The following is a 26327-nucleotide window of genomic DNA, read 5'->3' as shown; positions in this document are numbered from 1 at the left end:
CCTTCTCTTTCTACTAAAAATTAAGTCTGAAAATCCCAAACCTGCTTCAGTTTTCTAAGCCGTATACTCTTCTTGTGCTTCCATTGTATTGCAGTTAGGGGCAGGATTACTTTCATCTGTATTTGTGTGGTTCCCGTGTATTCTGATTCTACTAAATAAAGTTTAAAAAAATAACCCAGCAACAGCTTACTTATTCTAAACGTTGCAGTGCATCATTAAATAATGCTGCTTCTCTTGCTGCATTAGTCTTGGAAGGGGCTAATTACAAAAATAACCAGAGTAAATACTTAGAGCAGTGTACTAGGCCGGTACTCAGGAACACTACACAGAATGAAGAGGAGGGCTATTTTGGAGATGATTCTTTTATACACTTGCAGTTCCATGTAGAGACATGAAAAGCAAACACTTGGGGAGCTTCTGGTTGCTGGAGAGCCTTTATTTCAGAAATCTTTAGGGTATGATTGCTGTTTGATGCTGACTAGGCCGGCTCTGATGGTACTCTTTGTTTTCTAATATGGTGTTTTAGGAATCCAGAAGTCTATTTTGCTATGAATTTTTTTTTTTTTAATAATTTAACTGTCTGGAGAAAAGTACAATGTCACTACAGCATCTGTATGTTTTATGTTCAGGAAAAGTTTGAATTTATGGTGAACAATAGAGTAAATAAACAGATTGTCTGCATTACAATGAATTTCTTGCATATAATCCTTTTATTTGTCTTGCTTATTACTTTTTTAGCCAGGTTATGATGAGATCAACCCAAACTGGAGACTCTCTAGTGAAAAAAGAAAGAAAATAAAAGGTATGTGGCACAGTTAGATCATTATTTTATACCATTGTGTAGTTAAAAATACTTACACAAATATACAAAGGCCTGAAATGGCTTAATTGAATCTCTGTTAGAACAGTTGCCAAAGTCGCCTGTATGATTTGAATTTGTAGCATGGCATAGCTAAATGAGTGTCACAATAGGGTTTTTTTTAAATCCCCTCTTAGGAATACTTTTGTAGCCATAACCACAAATAAGACAATATTTCAATTAGTACAGGACTTCATTTATTATTAATAATGTGATGATGACTCTGTAGAATGCAGAACATTCAGCAGACATCTCAGCTTGTATCAGAAGCCTCTGCATCATAATACTGTAGGTGACCATTATTAGAGTAGACAGTCTAAAACCTAAACATATCTTTACCTTTTCTTTCTATTAATATGTAATAAATCTTGAAAGCTAAGGTAATTTAAAGATATTAGTTTCAAATTCTAAAACAAGGGGACTTTGTTTCCTCCAACTGAATTTGCCTTATGTCAGTCTCTCTATTCTTTTCCCCAAATTCAGGCCACTGTGTGCAGCCCTTTATCACCTGCTTACTGCCTGGCTCTTACAAGAGTGCAAAGATCAATAGCCATTCCGTGATTCCATTCCGTGATTCTGTGATCCATTCACTACTGCTTGTATACATCTCTGTAACTAAAAGATCCCTGTTTCTTTGTACTGTTTTCCCTGGTTATTCTGTCTTTGGATTAACTCATTTGACCTTCATGGGTAGGCTGCTGACTAAGCACTGGAAGTGGCAGAAAAGCGATAAGCTGATCTATTTCTCTGTGCTGTTTGGGGAAAGATGGTTTTCATCAGAGAGGTGGGAAATGACGATGTAGTGAACAAATTGAGCTAACTCTCTGGTGAACATTTTGTCCCAGCATCCAGTTACCATAATAAAGACAGTCTTAGAAATGACACTGCTTACATCCTCAGTTGCATTGACTGTTTGTTTTGTTGGTTTAATCTTTTTAACAACCTCAGGTTGTAGGCTGTTTCTGGAGCCTTATTCATAGTTGTCACTTGTCCTGAAAGGCAGTGTAGCCTTTTCTGATTTTCATCAGTGTTATGTTTGTTGCCAGGGAGACTTGGTCAAGGATGGCCTGAGAAGTATTGAAGCAGGTCTTTATCAAATCTCTAAAATTTGTCATATTTTGTGCAAGTAAATAAGTTAAGTAACCAAGTTAACTGTGAATTCTTTTTCCAATAATATTACAATTAATTACATCTGCAATTAAGTGAGTTTTGTTTTTCTTCAACAGCTTTACTAAATGCAGAACTGATTTAGTAAAATACAATTGATCTAAAATAGAAACTTAGTGAACCAAGGATGCATCTACAATAATAAATGTTTGTTAAATTAGGCCATCAGATGAAATCTCTTAGTAATTGAAGTAACTTCTGTGCTTATCTGGTGTTTAAAGTTATCTTTGTTTGTATGATGCATTCTTATTTATTTGTTTGTTTATTTTAGATAAAGAATCCTATTACCCACTGATAGATGTAAATTGGTGGGCAGCTAATTCTGTCATCCTGGCTCGCTGCTCTGGTGCGTTGACTGTGTCATCAGTCAAGACATTAAGAAACTTGCTGGGAAAGTCATGTGAGTGGTTTGAGAGTTCTCCTCAGGTCACTTCAGCTCATGATGGAGGATTTCTAAGTCTGGAGGTGAGCAATGTGCACAAGCAGATACCTTTTTGAAATGCAGTAGAACAGTTTGCTTTTGTATCTGTAATCCTAAGGGTGTTGTGTGTATGGTGTGGTTAACAAAAAAAAAAGTTATTACTAGTAGGAAAAGTGATTTTTGTTTCCTTATCTCTAAGGGAAATTCTGAACTTGCAATGTCTTAACTGTCTTAATAAAAACTTGATTGTCAAATGACTTCTGGAGAGTAGAAGCAAAACTCCTAGAAGGCTGAATCTGAATGAGAGGAATCTTGCTGCAGGAAACAGTTTGTGTCGGCAGTTTTCTCTGCTTTGTACATTAGTGCATTTAAAGAATATGGCAAGCATCCCTCTCCCGTTTTGAAACAGGTGCCTCTTACAGAGGGAGTACACTTAAAAGAAATGAGGAACACACTTAAATTAAGACAAAGCCATATAAGAGAGATATTTTTTGTTCATCTTTAGTAGGATTCCAGGAAGGAGTAGAACATAATAAGGTTAACCAGGAATTTTCTTTGAAATGGAGAAAATTACTCTTCCCTAAGGCTTACACTGAAATAGGTCTTAAACATCTTAAACAAAAGTTTTAAATTTATCAGAATATCTCAATATGTACAAAGCTTGCATGCATGTTTTTGGGAAAGTTTATTATTCTGTAAATAAGATACAGCCAGTGATTGGCATATTACATTTGTATTCAACAGAAAACCTTGCTTTGAATAGCTAAGAGTTGAAAACACTGCTGTACAGTGCAGTAAGCTGTGTAACAGTGTATGAAGATGTGTCCATAGTTCTGTCCTTTCTGGGGTGTAGGACATGTCGTGTAACAGCGGGTTACTGTTAAGAAGCCGCCACTGTTGCTTCATTCAGTAGGTAGCGGATGAAGTGTGAGATTTGGAGACAGACGCGGTCAGGGTTTGTGGAGCATGTTAAGCAAGCTGAGAAATAAAGGGCTTAAAGAAGAGGGGGGAATGATGTTGATTCTGAAATTTGAAGTACTGGAAGTGGAGATGTTCTCAGTTCTCACCAAACTAGTTGAGGTGTGCTAGGAGGATGCTTTATATTCATATTTTCTGTGCAGTGTGAGATAAAACTTGCTCCAAAAAGATTACGCTTGGAGAGCAGGCCTGGTGATGAAGATGAGGGAGAAGATGACTCGGACTCAGATGATGAAGCTTCTGCTAAGGACAGATATTTTGGCTACCTAAAGCAAGGCCTGTACTTTGTGACAGAAATGGAACGATTTGCTCCTCCACGGAAACGTCCACGTACTATTACAAAGAATTTTCGCCTTGTCAGTTTGAGATCCACGACTCCAGAGGAACTGTACCAGAGAAAAGTAAGTATAGAAGAAAGGTGATAGCTCTCTTAATCAGCTTTATTTAGAAAGAACTTCTAATTTTTCTTTTAATTCTTGCTGTATTTAACAGAAGGATTTAGGCACATATTTCCACTGTGTTACCTAATTAAAGGGATCATTGTTATACACTAGCATTATAATAGTTCAAATAAGATGAAGTTTGCAGATCACTGAGGAAATACTGTGCCTCATTAGCTTGGCCAGACATGGAAGTGTACTCATGTGAGTGTTTACAAATAATTAAAGACCTGGCAAATGCATTGAATGAAATTAGTTTAGCTTGTTATTGGCCAGGGAATGGGTTAACTCATACTCCGATGTGAATGTAGTTTACTTATGTGTTTTTTCAGACATACATACAAATTAGGCATGTGACTCACTCTTACTGAACAGATACCTCTTCATTTTTAAGAGCACTCTAGTCAGTACTTTGTCTAGGCCATTTCAGTTCCTTTCACGGTAATCCAGCCCACTCAATAGCTATTAAGAGTTTCCCGGGAGTGCTGATGTCATACTAGTTACCTAAATAACTTCTTCCTTTTTCTTGAGGAAAAATCTCTTGTTTTCTAGAGGTGTCTAGATCTGAGTCTTACTCATTTGTATCTTGAGCCATTCTCTTTTCTACCTGCTTAAGCATACCTGCAGTGATTATTCCTCTACCTGTTTCAACACACAGAATTAATAATGGATTGTTAAATATGGAAATAAAATGGCTTTCATTTTCATGTTTCCTTTTTAGATTGATAATGAAGAATATGGGGAAGCTTTGTCTTTAGCTCAAGCATATGGCCTTGATTCTGATCTTGTGTATCAAAGACAGTGGAGGAAGTCGGCTGTTAATGTTGCTTCAATTCAAGACTACTTGGTGGGTTTGTTTCTTGTGACTTTTAGACTTTCTTATCAGAATGGCTGTGTTACCTTTGCAGAAATTGAATTCTCAGTTGTGTTCTAATTTATGCAACCTGAATTGGTGGCAATTTGGAGAGCTGTCCTGCAAATTCCATTTCATGTCATGTGAAAGTGATCTTGTTAATGTAACTGAAGGCCTGATCTGGAGACCTTGGAAGTTAATGGAAATCTTTCCTTTCAAGTATCTTTTAATTTCTGTTAATAGCAGCTGGCTTTCTCTGATGTTTTCTCTCCTCCACATGCAGCAGTAGGTTGTTGTCTGGCAAATGAATAATAATAATTTGAAATACAAAGCATTTAAATAACTTCCAAGTATTTTAGAAAATTAAATGAGAAGGTGAAGTTATATCAATAGCTATATAGCAAAGTTTGAATAACAAAATTTACAGTGAACTCTGCTACCTGTAACTGGGAGCTTTTTCAGTAGAATCCAACATGGGTTTTTTTTTGGCTTGGGAAAAAGACTTCAAACTCTGCAGATGAGCATTGTCAAAGCTGCACAACCTGATGCTGCTATATGGTAAACTCTTCCAAGAGATCAAGAGAAATATTATCTAATTTTTGGGTTTCTTTAAGTCAGGTATCAATTGAATGTCAAAATAAGATTGTTACAAGTAGCCATTCTCCGTATGCCATGTAGTCTCAATTGAAGATCAGCAAATAAGACCAATAATATTTTGTGACCCTGGGGTGTGTCTTTTCTGTCATAGAATCCTATTGGCATGCGAAGAGATTGATACTGTGAATCACTGTATTGCTATTGTGGAATACACTTGGCTTATAAAAACTGCATTTTAGCCCCAAACCATCACATTTTGTTTAGTGTAAGGACGAGTGATGCTAATTAGGGAATACAAATAATAACTTCTGTTCCAGTTGTTGTGAAAGTTCTGCTAAATCATTTGGCATTTCTATGCCCTTTTCTGCCACATATACTCTGTGGGAAATTATGTTTTTTGCATTGTCGCCTCTTTTGTTGGCTCACATTGTCAGTTATCAGATTAACTTGGCGTTTTCTTAGGTGGAAGAAACACATTAGAAGATTTTAACAGCTCCAGTTTCATTGCTTTGGGTTGAAGCATACAATATTGTGTCTATGTTTCTGTTCTTGGACAGAGCAAAATTAAGAAACGCGCATGGGTTCTTCACGAGTGCTTGGAAAGAGTTCCAGAGAATGCGTATGCTGCTAAGAAGCTTCTTCAGTATGGCTTAAAAGGCACAGACTTAGAAGCTCTTGTGGCCATAGGAAAAGGAGAAGATGGTGGCAGGTTTGGGAAGAGTATTTTTTTTGTTTGTTTTCTTTTTAAAGAATGGTGTATGGAGTCTTTTCTAATAATTTGGTAAATTTTTTTTATCAACCACTGATGAAAATGTTAAGATGCTTTTGCAGGATGTAACGAAAGGTGATGCTTTGAATCAAACTGTTCTAAATTTGTCCACAAGGTATCTATTTTCATTTTACTTTGTAAAAGGTAAAATTGCTGTTTTGTACTGCATCTTATCTCCCTTAATTTTCCTCACCATAGAGCACTTCTGATGTCACTATTTTTCTATGAGAATCTGGTTCTGTTGCCTCTTCTGGAAGCTGCAACTACCCCTATAAATGCATTTTTTTGTATGCCTTATTTTGTAATGATCTTGTGTTGTTAAGTGGGGAGAGGAACAAAGCAAAACATGGTGGGTCAGTGGGGAAATACACGCGGAGACAATTCACTTCAGTATTCAGTGTCTGGTGCGGGAAGAGGCTGTTCTTTCTTTCTGCAGTCATCTGTAACCATTGTATGCAGTAGAGTAGAGCTGCTGCCAGTCCCAGTGCTACCCGTGGAATTTAGAAACTTTTATCAACCATCATAGCTGTGCGTTGGTGGTTTGGTTTTTTTGGTTTGTTTTAGAGGGGGGTGGAAACAAGAGATGATGCCTCTTGTTGGCTAGTGATGAGTGTCTGCTGCTTTATAACAGGAAAACTCAGTATCACCTTTTTCATAAAAGTTTAGATTTTTACTCTAGACATAAACAGAAAGCTGTTTTTAGTATGTTTGTTCAAAAATAAGTTTGTCTTATCTGTTGTTTGTTTGTTTGTTTTTAATCAGCATAGATTATGTTGTTGTTTTTGTCTTCCAGATTTATCTTACCAGGGGAGGTGGACATTGAAATTCCCTACGAAGACTTTTTGTCACCAGATGAAGAAATGGATACTAGAAAAGAAAAAGAGGCCAAGAAGCATCAAGAACTGCTATTATCAGTAAACTTCTCAAAGTAAATGAAATGTTAGGCCATGTTTTATTCAGAGTTACAGATTTATTATAATTATGCAGTTGCAAGAACATAATCACTCTCACATATGTTATTCCTAATAGGAAAGTGGTTTAAATTTTAACTGGCATTATATTGTGTCAAAGTTCCCTGTTTACTTAATTTATTAATCTAGTCCAGTGCACAGTCATTTAAATGTGTAACCATTGTCTTCATCATGTATGATATCAATTGCAAGCATGAAAATTCCTGTTTTGAACACAGGCTGACACTGGAACAGAAAGAACTCTGCCGTAGCAGGCTGAAGCTGTTAAGTTACCTTGATCGCCTTGAAACCTATGAGGTGAGGAAACTTGGTAACTGGCTACAGTTCTTCTGAGTTATCATTGCATAGATATTCCTGTAACGTTTTTGTCACATCATCATATCTTTTCTGTTATATATTGTCATATTACTGTTTATAGTCTTGAAATGGTACAGTCTCTCACTTGAGAAAAGTAAGCAGTTTTCTGTTCAAGCTACCACCTTTCTCCTGCTTCACTGTTGCAAATGGACAGCTTCTAGTGTTGAGAGGTACAGTTGGGCAGAAGCCTGCTTTGAACATACCATTGTCTTCAGGGAATGAAGTTATGCAACAATGGTGCAGGATTACTATTATCTCACTCTGTTGGTCTGATTAGCAAGTTCTGTTTGGATTCTCTACCAAATCTTTTTCTTCCGTCAGCTTACTGAAGTGAAAGTTTTTGGAAAGACAAAAATGCATTTTCCTCAGTTTTTAAAATTTTAACTTTGCAGTTGGCAGTAGTCATGTAATGACACTTACCACATCTCTTTATAACTAATGTTGTTAAACCCAAATTAAAATAAGGCAGAGAATTGTCGTAGCTTATCAATCAAAAATTCATGGTTTGTTCTTGTACTGAAACATAAAAGCCAACAGCATGCTTTTCCACATACATCTCATACTTATTCACGCTAAGATAAAGAAATGTGTAGGCTTTTTGATGCTTTTGTAAATCTTGTATAAAAACCCAATCTTTTAAAGTGGTGGGTTGTTTTTTTTTTTTATTTGAAGGAAATTCTTGGAGGGCCTCATGCAGCTGAACAGCACTATGATGGTGAATTCTTCAAGAAGTTCAGAAATCAGAATATTGTACTTTCAGCAAGAACTTATGCTCGGGTATTAATGCTTATTTTGCTAGAATGTAATTATGTTTTGGTATTGCTCTTTGCATTTAAGTGCATTTTTCCCCCCTTTGAACTTGGTTGAATCTAAGTGGGAATTTAAGAGGTGGGGGGTATATTTGTTTGATTGTAAATAAATAAGTGCAGTGACCCTGAGCTAATTTTCTTTATTGATAAAGAAAATTTTAATTAAATTAACTTTTATGATTAAATGGTTGTTGCATGACCTAAGCTTGCCTTTCTTGCTCATTTTCAGTCTAAATCAGTCTTAAGCTAGTTCTGCAACTTATTGTTTTGCTCTTTAGGAAAGCAATGTCAGAGCCCTGGAAATTTTGTTCACTTTCCATGGATCAGCTTTACTTCCACACAGACAGGCAATTCTCTCCAATTTTCCAGAGACTACTTCACCACATGAATATGCTTTCTTATTGCCTGAAGCTTGGTAAGGATGCTTCAAAGGATATTAACTAAAAAAAAAAAGAAGAATTTTTTAGGTTAATACTTAAATTTGTTTCCATATATGGCAATCTGCTGTTGGTTATTACCTGGCTTGATGCCAGGTAATAACCAGAACCGCTTTGTCCTTATATACTTGACCAGTCTTCATTTTCTGCTTTACTTCGGAATGTAAATTCATGGAAGCTTTTTGGTCTCTTCTGGTTATTATCAGGAAAGTCAGGACTTAAATGTTCTTGCCTCCATTACACATAAGAGGAACCATGGCCTTTTCTGACCTGAAACCCCCCAGATTTCCACAGGTCTAAATACAAGTTTGTAATTGGTTTGTAATAACAGCCAGCGTTAGGAAATTAATAATAGAAGTGTTTAGCTCCCTGGAAGCAATTATGTTTTTCTAGATTTGTTTTGAAATGTAATTTAACACTTAAGCAGTCAGTAACTTCAAAAACATGAATCTTCTTGTTACCGATTCTTATGCAGCTTACTAAGGTAGAATTAAGAAGAGCTTTAAATCCAGACTTTCCTACTCTTTCATTTCAGCATAAAATATTGGTTTACTGTCAATTTCATATAAATTTTCATAAGAGAGTCTTCCTTGAACATCACAATAATGTTCTGAGTATGAATTAAAAGGTTGTTTTGCTTCTAGAGTGTTTCTTTCAAACACTTCAATTATGAAATTAGTTTTGACGCATGTTGTTCAGTGCTTATAAAGAATTGGGGAGATTTCATTATTTAATATTTCACAATAGAACTTTGAAGACTTACTTCAGAGGGATAGTTTTTGGACTAGCTAACAGAATTTCTTTTTTGGTAGTCTTACAGTATTATAGTTAAGTTTTTCACTTTGAAGTTTTAACAATCCCATTTGGATAATTCTCCATGTAAAAGAGGTATTTTTAATTCATCAGGTTATTCACCTGACATTTTTCCTAGCTTATAATTCTTATCACTTTTGTCCTTTCTGAGCAGAAGTTAGCCTTTATTTCATGATAACTAATACTTACCAGTGCCCTTCTTATTGTGTTGGTAGTATTATGAATACATTTAATTATTTATGGTGTGAAAACACTTGTTTTATCCTTTTCTTTAAGGGAACAGTTAGGACCATGAAGAGAAATTATTGCAGTGTTTATAAAATTGGTAAAATATATTCAAATTTTTCTCTTTTGCTTTGATAAGTTTTATAATGTGAGAGGGAGGTAAGAAGCATCCTCTTAAATATGGTTATGATATTTTGTTGGTGTTTATAAACAGATTCCCTTCTTTCTGAAGGATTGTTTGTTCTTCTTTCTGGTTTTTTATTTTGTTGTGTTTGATTCATTTGTTTTGGAAACTGACTTACGAGCCAAGAGGCAAAATAACAGTTAAAATAAAACATTTCACCAGTGATCTAGTAGTAAAGCTGTGAGGTTATGGGTTAAGAACTTAGTTTTGTCTTCTGTTGAAAAATGGAAGTATATAGTTTGAATCTTTATTCCCATGGCAGAGAGAACTTTCCAGTGCTAGGATAAGGTATGTGCAGGCTCGCGCTTTTTTTTTTCAGGTTGCAGAACAGATAATGCTGGATGTCTTTCAAATGTTCGTCTTTGGACAACTGCAAAATGGGGATGAGAGGCAATACTATATACATTAATCTCGTATATTTATGAAAATGTACTGTGTATTTTATCTAACCTTGTTCTAAAACGGTTTCCCTGTTACAAAACTAATTATTTACATAGTATTACTAAATAGACTCCCTAAAACTGTATTTTATTGATGTAATGGAGTTAAATATATGTTGATGCCAGTATCTATTAATGAGAATAATACAGTAATGAAGTAAACTTATGTTGTACAAAGTAACATTTTCTTACTAATTTTTTTTTTTTTTAAATGAGCTAAGTCTCCTCCCCAGTCCAAATAGCTTCAGCTTCTGGCAATTCTTGTTTCATTTGAACCAAAATGAATCTATATGAATCGGAGAATGGAAATTCTTGGTCATTTTAAGTGAGTTTATTGGGCCTTTTAGTTCTAGCATTTATTTTTAAATGGGTTATTAGCATGAATAGAATTACTGGCATTCTATAGATATGTAGTTGTTATGAAATCCAGTTTAAATGAGTGTTCTATCTAGTTTACTTCTCTATAGAATACAGTATGTAGACATAATTTGCCTTGACTGATTGAACAAGGTTATGATACAACTTTCAAAAACATTTCATTCCAACATAATATTAAAAAGTTGCAAGACCGTAATTAATAAACTTCTGAATGAAAGGAAAACGTTGCAAAAATACAAATCCCAGGGTTTTACTTGGTAGAAAAAAATGTCTGCAGCATTACAACTTCAGCTTATGCAGCTTGTAATTACAGCGGTCTTTGGATAAGGAGTGGGAATGATTCAATCTGTCTTCATGAACTTTGACTCTAGATGAATCTTATAAAGGATTCTGAGTCAGGAAACGGCTTAGTCTGATTTTCCTTTTTAAATTTCACACTGTTGCAGTTGTGAAATAGGGTGTATGCTGGATATCAAAAGGATTTTCTACTTTCAGCTCAAAGAAAGACACGTCTCCCTTGTGATTTCTTTTATTTAATTGCTTTTCTCTGAAAATTCAAGGCCATAATTGTGTGTACCAAGAGATTCCGATAGCGTAATTGGTTTCTGTGGTGCATCTGATGAGAGCACTAACATGGACCAACTGCATAATAGTGCCCATGTTAAGAGTGCAGCCTGCCCCGGTGTCCTTGCTTAAAGAGCGCCTTGTTCATGCCTTGTTGATGCCTTCGCAGCTAAGCCTTTTGCTGAGCAGTGTGCAGCTCTGGAGGCAGAACAGATTTTGGTGGAGGACGAAAATATTCTAGTTTGTCTTCTAGGTCTTCCTGTGTGGTCCTGTGTGTATGTAGGATGAAGTACTGCTGGGAGTTGACCATACTGAGTCTGTGTATATGGAGCACTTTAAATGCTAAGAGGGTTGGTTCCCAGCTGGAGCTCTCTGAGGTGATACCTATCCTTATGGAAGTTCACCATGTTGCTCTGTGTTCTTTTAGTTCTTCCAGCTATAGGGGGAATCTAGCTGAGGAAAAACTTGAGATTGTATAGCAGGTGTTGCCTTGTTTGTGCATGGAACAGGTGAGGGTGGGACAAATAGGCACCTCTAGCTATTGCCAAGGCAAAAGCATCGAAACACAATTGCTTGCTGTGCACCACCACCAACATGAATGCACATAGAAGTGCTGTAGCTGAAGAATTTCGTTACCTGTGAGAAATGTTTTTGTAAAGGCTGTGTTATAACTGCCCTTTTCTTTACTCTGGAGCCTCCGGTTCAGCTGCAGAAAGTAAATTCTAAGTACTGGGTGAAAGAAAAGCTTGCTTTGCTAGTTCATTCTATAGGCATAAAGCTGTTGTTTTTCTTGTTACTGGCACGTGTCATTTACATTAGGATGGCATTTAGAGGCCAGTGTTGCAAAAAATTTAAGGTCTTAATCCGTCGAGGAAGAGTTGGCATAACAAATGGGAGAAAAAAGGTAGAAGAATTTTTTTTTTTTTTTTTTCTTTTCCTTATATCTGCTTGCAGAAAGTCCCAAGTGGTAGATATCCTTTTGTTTCTCATTTTTTGGCACATGTTTTGTCACTTAGCATCTTTAGGGGTCACTCTTGGAACTGTTCAGGAGGAGGTTTGTAATGTCTGAGCAGAGGATTTATGTATTCATGAGACTCTTGTGAAGGATGATGAGTGACATAAGCTCAACAGGTCCCAGAGTTGAGAAGGAATCTGAAATACTATGTTGCATCGGTGTCTCTACATGCCTGTATGCTTCAAATTGGTATTGTGGTAGACTGACATTACTCAGTACGGTGTTTTTGTGGAATTGTGATTGTAATGTTTTCCTCCTTCTTTTTGTATTCTTTCTCAGCTTCTTTTATAATGATGGCTCCTGAATCTTTGCAGTCTCTTAATCATTGGGATTCACGCTCATTCTCAAAGATCCTTCAAATGCAGAGACTTCATCTGTTCAGGCAACTAGAGTGAAGGTCGTAAAAGTTAGGTATTCAAAGATGATAGCTCTTTCTAATCTCTGTTGAAGTAGCTACAGCTAGCATTCTTAGTCTATAGTTAACACTGTTGCCCTCAGGTTTTTAAAGGTAATCTCAGAGGAAAACAATGCTTTACCACCATTATAAATACATAACCAGAGTCTTTCTCCGTTTCTTTTAATTTTCTTATACTTTTTAGTACATTTAACTGTTATATTGCAACATTACTGCTCACATTTTAAACTCGCAGAAGTTGGGAAATTCAAATGTATGGTTCCCTCAACAGCCATAAGTCTGCTATATTGCACATTACGCTAGTAGTAAAAGTCTTCTCTCTAAGATAGCAACTTTTTATATGTTTCTGCTTTTTTACTCCTTAACTTTCTCAAATACTGGTTTTCAGTCATGACTTAAAGTGCATTTTTGTTGGAGAGTGTGGACGAACTCCATTTGCCTGATGAACTGGGGTGGGAGTGGAAATATCTTCTGAAAAACTTAGTGGAGCTTTTAAAACCTGAACATTTCGATGTAGTTGACTCTCATCTATGAATAGATAAATAGTACACAATTAAACTAAGAGTCTCATAAGCATAAGTTAACTTTGCCTTTCTATAATGATGTCTTCTCCTGAACTAGGTTTTTAGTTACTGCCTGTGGCATTGCAGTTTCAATAAAGCTCTTACAGCTTCATTTCTTCTCTTCTTAGTATGTGTATGCAAATAGGTTTGATGACTGAACGTCTGCAGAACTGTGTAATATATAGTTCTTACTTTTTCTTATTAGTTTTTCTTCTCTTCTGAAGCTGAGCTGTTTTTGGTTTTAGTGTAGTTCGGAAGTGTTCAGGTTAAAAGAATTAAACTCATGGTCAGTTCTTTTTCTTTGTTTAATTTCATTTGTATAGTGCTACAGTGAAATGAATAAGAAGGGCACTTCTTTTTCTTTGCACTAAGGGAAAGAATAAAAGCAGTTCAGAGGTAAAGTAGTTAATATTATTTCAAGGACATGTTCTTGGAAAAAAAAAAAAAATTGTGGATCTTACCTTCCACTATGAAGTAGAAAAAAATAGCTTCTGAGGGAAAGACTAATTTGTCATAGTGGCTCTCATGTGCCTGTTTGGATTGACTTCTGGTAGGAGCGAGGAAAGTTCTTGAGGTCCATGCAAAAGTTAAAGCAGTGTTTTGAAGGAAGAGAAGCTCTTCTGCCAACTGGCCTATGTGGGGATCTGGGAAAGCAGCAGGAGCAGTCCACTGCAGCCAGAAGGCTGCTGCAGAAAGTGAGCTGGCAAGCCTCCCAGTTGTGAGGAGTTTTTGAGGAGGAGAATGAGCGCTTGAAGCTGTGAGGGAGCCACAGAGAACATGAGCTGTCACCAAGGAAGCAGGGAGGTTTCACAGGAGCTGCTATGCTGGAGCTTACCTGTCATTCAGAGGAACCTAGGCAGGCTGGAGGAATAGGCCAGCAAGAGCCTTGGGGAGTTCAAGGACAAATGCGAAGTCCTGTTCCTGCAATTGAAGTAACTCTTGGAACAATAAAGGATGGAGACTGACTGACTGGGAAGCAGCTCTGCTGGAAAGGATGTGAGCCAACAGGGAAGGCCAGCAGCACGTTGTCCTGCGTGAACAGAAGCAAAGCCAGGAGACTCAGCAATCAGCCTACTGTATTCATTCAACTGCATCTAGGGTGTTGGTCCCCAGTGTAGAAAAGACATCAGTAAACTGGAGTGAGCACAGCAGGGGGCCACCAAGGTGATTGGGGACTGGAGACCTTGAATACTGAGAGCTGCATGTGTTCAGCATGGAGAAGGTTTCAGGCGAGCCAGTAGCAGCCTTCACATACCTTCCTATAGCATGTGAGCTTAACTATGCCTGTGGTGTTTATCCACAGAGCATTAACAGGATTTTCTTTATATTTCTGGCTTGTTCATGCCTCACTTGTCCTGTCTTCATCTACCGTGTGTGTCTTTTGCCTGCATAGTACTGAACTGTACCTTGGCTAGCCTTCCCCAGTCTTCTCATGAAGGCGTATTGCTGCCATTGTTGTATTTGTTTGTTGCCTTTTTACAGGGTTTAGAACAAAATTTCATGCATGAACATTCGTTATGCTTTATAAATGTGCAGTTCTGAAGGAGTATTTTCACTATATGGTGGCAGACAGCTTTGGTCTTACTTGGAGTTCAGCTGTGTCTTTAAAATAGCCCATTTTGATTTTGTGAAAGCTATTGCCTCACAATTTTTATAGTATACATCAAGAGAAAAAAAAACAACAGGGAACTTCTAAGCTGTAGTTGTATAGTGTTGGTTGACTTTTCTGATGTTTAGATTATTCAGTCTAGGTTGTTTTAGAAGGAAAAAAAAGTTCTTCTCTGCTCAAATTCTCTTAAAGGTTAACCACCATCATTAAAACATAGCTTGAATTTTTTTATGCAAAACCAGGTATAACTTTTCTCCTCTGGTGGCAGAGTAGCTTCAAAAGACCTGTCCTCACAATGTGCAGCAGGCATTCTGAAGGGTAGTTAACTGGGGCAGCCAAAAAGAGCTGGGACACCTTTTCCACTAGTTCATGCAATCAGTTTTCCCAAAATGTGTAGTGTTTTTGGTACTCTGTTTTAGGTGCCAGCAGTACTTCATCTTGTTGAATTTGTCGCGTGTCCTATGTATATTCCTGGAAAATGAAGGGCTTCTCTCTCTGCATGACACTTCTACATCACATAGTATATTGAATAATTGGAAACCTAAAAATATATGCAATCAGTTATATTATTGCATTTACTAATTCCCTACTAAAGTACTGTATGGTAGAAAAGAATGTTTTCCTGCAATATGAGAAATACAATACATATCATAGCCATTTCAGACTAGATATAGGGGATGCATTTCTTATTATATTTCATTCTCAGTTACAGAATAGTTGTGACATAATAAAACTGTTTCAGAGCTGTAAGAATTGCCCAGCAACAGAAACTGGCATTGATTTCCCCATTGCTTTCTGAGAAAATACAGACTTTGGACAAAAGAGTTTCTGGATTAAAGTAAAAAAGAATACTTCCCTTGCAGATCCTGCATATATACAACTATATGTATTATATGTAGCCTCCTTTTAATGCCTCCATATCTGTATATAGTGGGATTATGGAAGTGCTAATTTGAATCTGAAGTCTAAAATAATTTACAGTGTACCTACAGTAGAATAAGGAAATCATAAATGCTGGTAAAGGTTCAGGATTTTATATTCCTCTTACCACAAAACATAAATTTGAGAGAATTTTAAAAATAAACATAGTAAAATTGTATCAAGCACATTCTTCAAAAATATTTTGAGTGGATAACAAAACCATTTGATGGAAACACTACCCTATTTTTAGTATCTTTCATATATAGCTGTCTCATTTCTAACAGATCAATACTTGGTGCCTTGCTTAAATGTGTTAGGTTCAGAACTATTTCAGTATGTAACACAAAAGCTTTCAAATGCAGAATTAGTGTTTATAACACTAGTTTCTCAGGCAACGAGACATAATTAAAAAAAAAAAATCAGAAAAAAAACCAAATCTACTCTTAAAATGTCCATATCTTTCAGCAAAAAACTATTGTTTCATAAATGTGTTGGGGCAAATTGCCTTTTGCCTTAGAGTCTGGATTCAATGTGCACAAGTTTACAAGGGAAAAGATTTAAAAAAAAAAATAAAATTCTAATCCTAAACTAGATGAGTCTTGGAGACAGGCTTGCTGTATGAAATGCTTGTAGGAAAAAAAACCCTGCAGTTGCCATTGGTAATAGAAAGAATTGGACTCTGACCTTAAAACTGAATTAGACCTTTCTCTTTTGAAAGCCTGTCCTTGGAGAGAAAAATAATCTGCAGGTTTGAATAAATGCAGTTGGTAGGATATAGAAACTACAATAGCATGGACCTCCTTTGTCAAAGAAAAGAATGGGAAGAATTGCCAAGCCAACATAAACAATAGAGTGAAAAGAGCAATAGAGGAAAAGTCAGCTCTTTTTGAAGAAAGGGTTGAATACCTCCGTAATCTGTCAATTTACTGGTCTGCAATCATATTTATTCTCGTGTTGAAGAGATGACGGGTAAAGGCGGGGGGGAAGCAGTGGCTCAGGAAAAAAATAAAATAAAACCCCCATGCTAATATTTGTGTAGAGTTATGGTATGGTGCAGCTGATAGTGTCTTTTAATTGGAAAAGGCAGCCACTGGCCTTGGTGACTACAGTGATCTGTCCCCAAATCTGGAACATGGGGTGAGTGCCTACCGTATAGTGATACAGACGTAACCTGCGCGTCTCTGACCTCTGTGGGATTTCAGTTCCTAGAACAAAACTGCAAAGTTGCATAGCATAAGCAGAGAGACTGATGAATTCTGGGTGCGGTAGCACAGAGTGTGTGTTGCCCATGTGGCAAGCTGCCTGCACGTGCCGAATTCACCACTGGCAGCCCTGTTAGACTTACCTGTAGTGTGCAGGGCACATGCAGGGGTGCTGGTGTGCCCCCGTTCAACTGAATTTGCTGAACATGTGTTGTAAACAGAGGCGTGGTAGCAAAATGGAAGCCTTACCTTTTTACATCTGTGTGTTCATGTCACTGTCTCTTTTCCTTCTTCTTCATCTTGTCTGCGTTTATGTTTCGGAGTTTGAAGACTGCAATGGTGTTTTGATGCCTGCAATGTTTCTTGACTGACTTGCTTCCATTTTAACAGCTCCTTTTCCAAAGTTTTGTTGCTCTCTGTGTCTGCACAAGTCACTGGAGTTACTGATAATGGAAATTTGAGGGGAAAAAAAAAAACTGTGCTAAAATGTAACTATCAGTTAAGAAAAAACCTTGTGAGATAAATACAGTATTTTAATAATTTCTTTGCCTTTATAAAGGACTTGGGTACAGGGATCTCCTGTCCTTTGCTAGTGTCAAGACTGGTTTATTCTGGTCATTATGTTTGAATTCAAACACAGAGTTTTTTCTAAACTCTTTAGAATGAGGAGAGAAAGTAAGGACACTTGGATGCAGTCATGTAAGGAGCAGGAGGGAGTTATGGATTTTTTTAGTGTTGAGAAGGTGAATGAAGTTAGCAGTCATCTGAGTGGTGTGGTTTTTGCTGTTTTTTTTTTTTTTTTTGTGAACTTAGCAAGAAATGTACCTGTTGAGTGACTTTCCATAATTGCTGATTTCCACTAGGATGAGATATTTTGCAGTTGTATCTTTATTTTGTGGTGTTTTCTTTAAACATTTAGAGGAGGTAGTTACTGACTACTGCTTGACTCTTGGTGAGAGCTTTAAAAATCTAAAATTCCTCTCTCAACTTATTCCTGTGGTGAACCTGAATACTTCTGAAATGGCAAATCAAGCCAGAGCAGAAAATACTTTTAAAAGAATTTTCTGTGGCTTATCCATATACCTGACTTAAAGTATTTAACTTCTGCTGTGAGAAGGGGAAAAAAGATGAAGTAGACTTTTTCCAGTCAAGATTGCATTGCATGCTGATTCTTTCTCATGAGAAGTCTTCTCCTCTTCAGTGTTTCGTGGTGAGATCTGTGAACAAGCTTTTATGAAAAACCTTTGAAGTATGCTTATACTACTTCTTGAATTGATGTGTCTGGACAACTGTAGGTTTCATTCCTGCAGAATCTTGTACTGAAACATGAGATTGGTCTTGGTAGATTTGGCCAGATGGTAAATGGCCAAGAGCAGTTGCCAAGGGAAGGAAATAGGTACAGGCAAGCCCATTGTAACATTTACCTGAAGTTTCTCATCCTGTAATATGTGGCTCAAATATTTCTGAACTAGATATTTTCTAGACACAGTAGGCTTTCATGACACTTTATTCCAAGAATTCTTTCTATTTTTAACCCCAATACACAGTGTTTTATTTGCTGTGTCGTACAGCGAGTAGCTAACAGTTTAGCTGTGTATGACGTAAAACAGCATCTGCTGTTGTTTGTTTTAAATGGGGCCATTCTAGTGTGGGGGCCCCATTTAATGGGGCCCATCAGTGCTTACGTTGTTGTAGGAAGTAAAAACAGTGAAATGTCATTTCCTATTGAAGTGAAATGAAAAAATGAAGGACTTGATATCAGTCTTAGTGTGTTGGTTGCTTTCTTTCTTCTAGGCTTCTTCAGTCTGCTCTGGCTCTTACAGAAGGGATGATCACACACTTACCTTTGGCCATTCACATCGCTTGTCCCTGTACTTTTTCAACTTTTTTTCTATCATACCCTGTTGAGTAAGGTGGGCAGAGGGAGGCAGAGTTGCACACTGCTTCCTTGCTTGATGGTTTGGAGGTGAGGAGAAAGGGGGAAGCAAAGCAACTGTCAAAGAGGGCAAAGCCTGGGAACTTGAATTGAGTGAGATCTTTCTCAGCAATTGTTTTTTAAGCAATAAACTTTTATCTTCAGTGGAAACTAGAAGCCATAGTAGGGTGTTGGAGAAGTCACTTTGAATGGAGTCTGTGCTTAATCCATGACTTCTGTTAATTAGAAAGGATTCTATTTTAAAATGTATTTTTAAAAAATTACTTGAAGCAGTTGGAATTAAAGGCAAACCCAGGTGTGTTTTGCATTACAGGAATAGGGAAGAAAATACCTATTTTCAGATGGAGAGAGGGAAATGCAGATTATTACCTGAAGTGAGTTGGGAAGAAGGCCCAGATAGGTGATTGCATTAGTCTACAAAAGGAAGTGTTTTGTAGTAGCTTTTGATTTTTAGACTGGGTGGACAACTTTTGCTTGCATTAAAATTAAACTGTTTAGACTCTACTAATTGTTTATCAGGGCCAGGGCAGTGACTCAGCTATGTTAATAATTGGAGGGAAGAAACATGTAATTCATGGTGATATTCAGGTCAGTTAAGAAAAGTTGCAAGTTTTGCCAACTTTAGTTATAAACTTTCTGTGCTTCTGAATCTGTTCAGAAACAATTTCTTAGCTAGAGCTGTAATTCCAGAATGTAACTTTGCCACATCTATGGCAAGTATGCAGGATGTGGCAGCTTAATTAAGAAAAACGTGTTCAGTGTAGTGTTTGGCAGTACAGACTTGGATCAGTGGAGGTTTCTTTTTTTTTTTTTAACTATTTTTATTTCTTTTTTTTTTCCTTCAGATCTCATACTGAGGGATAGTAGCGTTAGGACAGTGTATGTGTTTTGGAATGTCTTGGTTCCTTGTCATTCAGATCCCATATTCATGCATGAGTGGCTTTAAATTTGTGTTCTAAACTTCTACTGTCTTTGCTTATTTCTAGTGATTTTCTTTCTTAATAATTTGTTAGCCAAAAGAGGAAAATTTTGAAGTTTATATGTACATTAAATGTGTGCACCTCTTTCCTTACTATTTTGCATGATTTCTTTCTCTCAATAATGACAAAAACAACCAGTGAAGGAACAGCCAGACAAGAGCAACTTTCCCAAAAGTTTCTCCTGGGGCTCTGAGATTATATGGGAAGGCTCATTCAGATGGGATGCTCTTACTTGAGAGCCATGAACAGTCTGCAAGTGACTACTTGGAGCAGGAATTTCCTTTCAGAGTAAATACAATAAATGGTATCTGCTGCAATTTTCTAGTGGATCTTGATATAATTATTTACTTTTCATGTGCCCCCCTTACTGCTCCCCCATCAGTTAGGTGTTTTAGAAACTCATGCAAAAGCCAAAGTTTGGAAGAGAGGGGTAGGGGCACGGTTTGTGTTCTCTTTAATAGAATCATAGATTCATTTTTGTTGGAAAAGACCTTTTAAGATCATAGGGTACAACTGTAAACCTGGCACTGCCAAGTCCACCACTAAGCCATGTCCTTAAGTGCCACATCTACTTGTCTTTTAAATACCTCCAGGGATGGTGTCTCAACCAATATGTTGTCTTACTAAGAGGGGTTTGAGAGACTGACGGAGAGGGGCTGACTGTGGTTTTAGAGGTTACCCAGTACTATTCATGCCGTTCTTAGCGGAGCCATGGGAAGGAGACTAAGGGAAGGGCTAGACGTGGTGTGAGTGCTCCTCTCATCTTGGCTTTGTGATTCTTCAGCTTCTGAAACTGCCCAAGCCCTCAGGGTCTTTTGAGACATTCCACTGCCAACTGGTCTTTGCCAATGACTGAATCTCTTTTTACCTCTGATGTTTATAAGCAAAAGATTGTGAAAATGATTTGATTAGATGTAGTCAACTCTTACGGGCCCATACTGTGTTGAGATTTATTTTTTTTTTAAATACAGTAAAATAACAACTTTTTGCAGTTCTTGGAGACAGAACGCTAATTAAGATATTAGTGTATGTAGCTAATGTTGGAGGGAAAAAAGCTATTATCTGTAATGTGAAATCGGGGTTGTTGCCTGAAAATCTCCTCTTGCTCGTATTCTCTCATAGTAGTTCTGCTACAATTTTGCAGATGTTATTTGAAATGGCTTCTAAAAGGAAACCCTTGTTGGTCCTCTGCTGCATAAAAGCTCTTTTTTAATTTTTTTTTTTTTTTTTTCCCACCAGTGAGAAGGTGTGTTAATATTAAAGCAAACAAACAAACCAACCAGACCCTCACTAAACAAAACCCAAAGAAAACAACCAACTAAACAGTCCCCCTGAAATGTCTACTTCAGCCTACTGGGAAGTGAATGGAAAAATTGTACTATGAAAATAAGTTTTCTTGGGCAATAAAATTTTGTGCAGTTTTGTTTTATGTTTACTAGAACATAGAAGAGGAGAGCTTCATTGATTGTGACATAAACACCTGCTCATCCTGTCTTGATTTTGTATTTTGGAAGAGAGCATTAATCGCACTTTGGCTTTTTTGTTGTTTGAAATTTCAGCTGATAAAGAGAACTTTTTCCACTACAGACTGAGCTTTCCATAATAACATTCTCATGTGTGACATTTGAAATATGACCTTATTAATTTATGAACACAGTTTTAAGCATTAATATTGAAAATTAATTGATAAATTATGTTATCTAAGACCTAAAGAAACAGCCACCCCAATCCAAAAAATGCATGGGCTGATGATGAATCTTTGCAAAATGAGAAAGTGACTTTATTGCTGGTGCTTTGACCATAAATGTTAATGTGGAGTTTTCTTTATTAATTATTTTTCAGTGATGTTACTACATGGTGCCTAATTATAGAGATAATTATGGAGCTTTTTGTCCAGCTGAACTGGAATTGAACACTGATGTTACTATAGCTGAGACACGGGAATTAGCAGTTTTCTGTCTTCTCCCTTCCTTTCTTTTGACTTTTATAGCCTGCAAATCTGCCTTTGCCAATTTATTGCTGGATTTCTACTGCACGTTTCATTTGAAGCATTGGAATTACTGTGATAAAACACGGTGTATTACTTGTTAGCGCATAGAGGGGGGAAAGAAAGGGGGACTGACCTCCTGGGAGATGTGTGTACGTGTATAGGGCAGGACAGTTAGTATGGACGTGTCTTGCTTTGTTACGTGTGTTTAATGGCTGTTGCTAAATGAGATGGAGTTACTGATTTTTAGTTTGTTATTTCGACTCTTACTATATTGTGAAATTGATTTGTTTGTTGGAATTATGTTTCTTTTTCAGCTACTGAGTTACAGTGCTGCTCTTCAAGGGATGAGAAGATTGTGTTAGTTGTTAATTTATAAATAAGGATTGTCCATGTAGTATTGCTGTTGCTGTTTATTATTGGGAGAAAATTAATGAGATTTAAAATAGCTTATTGCTCCAGTATGCTGAAACTTTAATGTCTTTACTTTGTACATGGTTTGTTTCTTACTTCTACAAATGCCAGAACCTATATGGCTCTTCTCTTCCTCTTTAGTTTTTTCTGCATAGCTTGATATGGTTTTCTTGGGGTTTATGCTGCTTAAACAAATACCCTACAAAAGCAAGCCATAAATAATCATTGTAGTAATAGCTTATGGTGTTCTGAATCTGCATCTTAAACAGATTTTTTTTTTTTTTTTTTTTCTTCAACCACAATATTTAGAGAAACTTTTGCTGTGGAAGTTTGTAGTCAGAAAATCACATTAAACTTAATTGAGAAGATCAATATAGCAGGGCATATTTTGTTTTGTTTCAATACAAGGATTTGTGCTAAAATTTGAAGAACTATATATAAATTTTTTTTTAAGTGGTGAAGACCATAGATTTTTTTTTTACTCATTTCAGTCTTCTGTGACAGCATGTGAAGTCAGAATATTACTGTGACGTGGTAAAAATTCTTAAAACATGTAGTGTTTTTTTTTTTTTTTAAAAAAAGGTACAGTTAGTAAGAAAATCAATTTAGTAATTGTTTTTTTTAGTCAATCTTTAATGGTATAGGTAGAATATGTGCTTGTACAGATAATATACAGGCAAAATCACACTTGTAAAGCTGCATTAAGAAGTGGTAGATCTTAATAGAAGCAATACTGTAATTGAACGGCATACTCATTATGAATTCACTGAAATACGTGTGTATGCTTTGTATTCCATTACTTGAATGCCATCACAATTAAAAAAAAAAGTATAAAACTTCCCTTTTCTGTTATACCAGTTACAAGCAGGGGACACTGAAAATTCTTCCTTGGAATGAGCAGAAACATCGTGAAGAAGACTGGTGTGAAAAGGCAGAATGCAGGTAAGTATATAGAAAAAACAAAAAGTTTTTTCTATGTATCTGTACATTTCAGATAAGAATTAGTAAGTAAACCCTTTAAAATGTGGGAAAGACCCAGTAAGACTCACTGCTTATTTTTGTACACACTAACTTGTGTTTTCAGCTTTCTTACTGAGATACACTGAGCTGACACTCTTTCATGTTATAGCGCTCATTGTTCAGTGTGATTACTTTTGCAAATGCATGTGAGTGGGCAGGAGGTTACTGTTGGAAATCCTGATTATTTTTTTTTTTTTCCCTTCTACCCCATTACTTGTCAGCCATAATATTATCAGAGCAGCATTAATGGATCACAAAACAGCCTTTCACTCTGTGAGGAACAGATGGAAAGCAGAGGTTGGCCACACCTGTGTCTTTAGAGAGAGGATTCTTTCATGATCTGTCTCATGTTTGGAATCTCTTACTAGTTACTTTGCTGACAAAAATTAACACTGTGATTGGTATTTGAGTCTCATCAAATTATTGCTGTAATGGTAGGTTGATTGTATCGTTTTCTTTCAGAACACCCAGAGGTTTTAGGAAAAAGACTGATGTGAAAAAAATGCAAGCAAATGTCTACTTAAACATACACTTATATACTCTTTTTTTTTTTTTTTTTAAAGGATGATTGTTGAACCAACTTTACAAGATGAAGGTGAATTTCTGTATGAAATGCAGCCTGAGTTACTGAAGTACAGGACTACTGACCTTTCAGTAGATCTTGCTACCGATTGGTATTTGAGCAGAGCACAGGAAATTGAAAAATATGCGATGCAGGTGAGAATAGCAGTGAGGAAATGATGATGGCTGACTCTAGCTGCTCAGCCTTCCTCAACAGAATCCTGTCTTAATACGTATTAATGGGATGCCTTTCCCTCAGTAATACAGTGTGTCTCAATCTTCATTAAGGCTTTTGAAGTATTTGGTTTTTCTTTTGCAGTGTACTTATGCTTGCTCTAAAGTTTACTCAGCCAAATGATTGATCCGTAGGAATGAATAGGAAGCTGGTAGATTCTCTTTCACTTGGCTTACCGTAGCAGACAGTAGCACTTTTCGTAGTCCATGAAAAATGTTTACCATTACATTTTATGTTCGTAATTAAGGGAGGAAATGTTGTGCACAGGGTATCAGGAAATGTTTTATTGTCTTTCACATGATACTGTGTCATATATCTTGATACGTGGCAGTCACGTGTGTCACCGTCATATGCCACGATGTGGTTCTGTCATGATTGCTTCCTGACAGGTTTATTGTTTGTCTGTGGGACTACCTTGCATATTATGTTTGCTTTATTTTCTTCATATTTTAAAAATGTTTGAAGCTCTATGTGGTAAAGGCAAGCATTGCAAGTAAGAATAGTGCTCATCGCTGACAGGCTCCAGTGTTTTGTTGCTTTTCAAGCCAGTTTAGCTGCATGATAAGGAGGCTGTCTGGAAGTATAACTATGAGCTAGTTCTAATGGGCAAGTTCTTTTTTTCTTCAAGTTTGCAGTCCTCCAAGGCTCTTTAATCATAGTTCTCTGGTATCTTAACAGCCTATCAATAGGTATGGAAACAAAAGCAACTTCCAAGGATCAATTAAATTACTGACATATAAATTGAATTGCGTTCTACTCTTCCAGACTTACATCTGCCTCACTGAATGTGTACAGTCAATATTGCATTCTTTGAAATTGAAACAGAATCTTTCATGTAAGAGTATTTTCAGTCAGGGAAAAAGACTGCCATTATCTTCTGTGAAATAAAATGCAACAATTAAAAATATTAATTCATGGTCATCTGGAAAAGTCACGTTACATGCAGAGAGATGCATAACTTCAGTGAGTTAACTGATTATCTTAGTTTAAAGCAGTTATTCATGTTCCATGCAGTGAGATGAAGGAATAGTGTTCTCCTAATTTACATGCATCAATAGGATGCATCTAGGTCAAAAGCCTGAAATGGCATCATCCACTAAGATTAAGCATTTTATTTGATCTTTATAAAGCTGAAAAGAGGAATCCATTTAGGAATATATAGTACACAAAAAGTTCCAGGAATGTAGAATTGCCTATTAAGCAAAAGAACCAGGGAATGAAAATGGACACACAAACAGGGTGCAGATTGGACTTAAAGCTGTTTTTTTGGCAAACAGTTGTACAGCAGGGTTTTTTAATTATTTTTCAGGTGGACTGTGCTCTGTCCCTTGTTCGCCTTGGCATGGAGAGGAATATTCCTGGTCTGCAGGTGCTTTGTGACAATCTGATCACTCTTGAGACAGTAGTTTATGAGACAGATGGTGATAGAACCTTAACATTGAAGGAACTTGTAGAGATGAAAGACATTGAAAAGCTGAGACTGTTGATGAAGAATGTAAGTATTTTTAACAAATCAGTAAGTATACCTTGATTTCCAGTAATTCAGGTTAACCTAGATCCTATGTATATAAAGATACTATTAGTGGCTGACCTTTTTCTGATGAACCTCCATCTTTAATTCAAGAAGAATTCAACACCTTTACTGTTTCTTTTTTGTTGTGGTGAGGTTTTTTTGCTTTGTTTATTTGTTTTTAACAAAAGCTGAAATAGCTCAGTTTTCTCAAAGACCTATTTCTTTGTCCTAGGCACAGGACTAAACATTAATAAATCCAGTCTTTTAAAAACTATGAATTGCCTTTTCTTTGACCCTTTCTAAAGGATCTTCAGTGTAGCTGTTGATGATGCTGCGGATACAACAACATTGAATGTTTTCCTTGGGTGTTTTTTGGTGTCTTTAAATATTGGCAAAAAATCTTAATATTTGCCTCTGCAGCATATGTGTGTTTTTCATCTTCTCTGTGTTCAGCCTGTGCATGGCATTTCAGAATAGAGAAAGATCTCTTGGAAAGGTCGAAAAATACCTAGAGATTGAACAGGGCTCTGAAATTCAGTCGAAGAATATATAAGCACCAGAGAAGAATACTCATGCACTTGAAGCTCCTCAGGATTTGCAAAATTTTCCCAGGATTTATGTAATCACTCATAATTTGTTTTTCTGTCTTGCATTCTTGCATACTGAAAGTGATGCTACTCTGACATGATTGCAA

At 36.6% G+C, this 26327-nt stretch overlaps 1 protein-coding gene across 1 annotated transcript in view; it reads left to right on the top strand.

The window, feature by feature from the left end:
• NBAS (NBAS subunit of NRZ tethering complex) overlaps positions 1–26327 on the top strand; it is a 191790-nt gene that overhangs the window by 29106 nt on the left and 136357 nt on the right. Inside the window, exons 13-24 of the mRNA XM_086460475.1 lie at positions 739–802; positions 2298–2491; positions 3569–3826; positions 4587–4712; positions 5873–6024; positions 6878–7012; positions 7274–7352; positions 8085–8189; positions 8500–8636; positions 23163–23246; positions 23888–24041; positions 25430–25615. Of these exons, the coding sequence (XP_086316601.1) occupies positions 739–802; positions 2298–2491; positions 3569–3826; positions 4587–4712; positions 5873–6024; positions 6878–7012; positions 7274–7352; positions 8085–8189; positions 8500–8636; positions 23163–23246; positions 23888–24041; positions 25430–25615 (1674 nt within the window). The remainder of the gene's footprint in view (positions 1–738; positions 803–2297; positions 2492–3568; positions 3827–4586; positions 4713–5872; positions 6025–6877; positions 7013–7273; positions 7353–8084; positions 8190–8499; positions 8637–23162; positions 23247–23887; positions 24042–25429; positions 25616–26327) is intronic.

Source organism: Leptosomus discolor, chromosome 2 (genome assembly GCF_034619465.1).
Source record: "Leptosomus discolor isolate bLepDis1 chromosome 2, bLepDis1.hap2, whole genome shotgun sequence".
NCBI classification, from domain to species: domain Eukaryota; kingdom Metazoa; phylum Chordata; class Aves; order Leptosomiformes; family Leptosomidae; genus Leptosomus; species Leptosomus discolor.
Note: the sequence above shows the minus strand (reverse complement) of the source record. Positions and strands in the feature narration are given on the sequence as shown.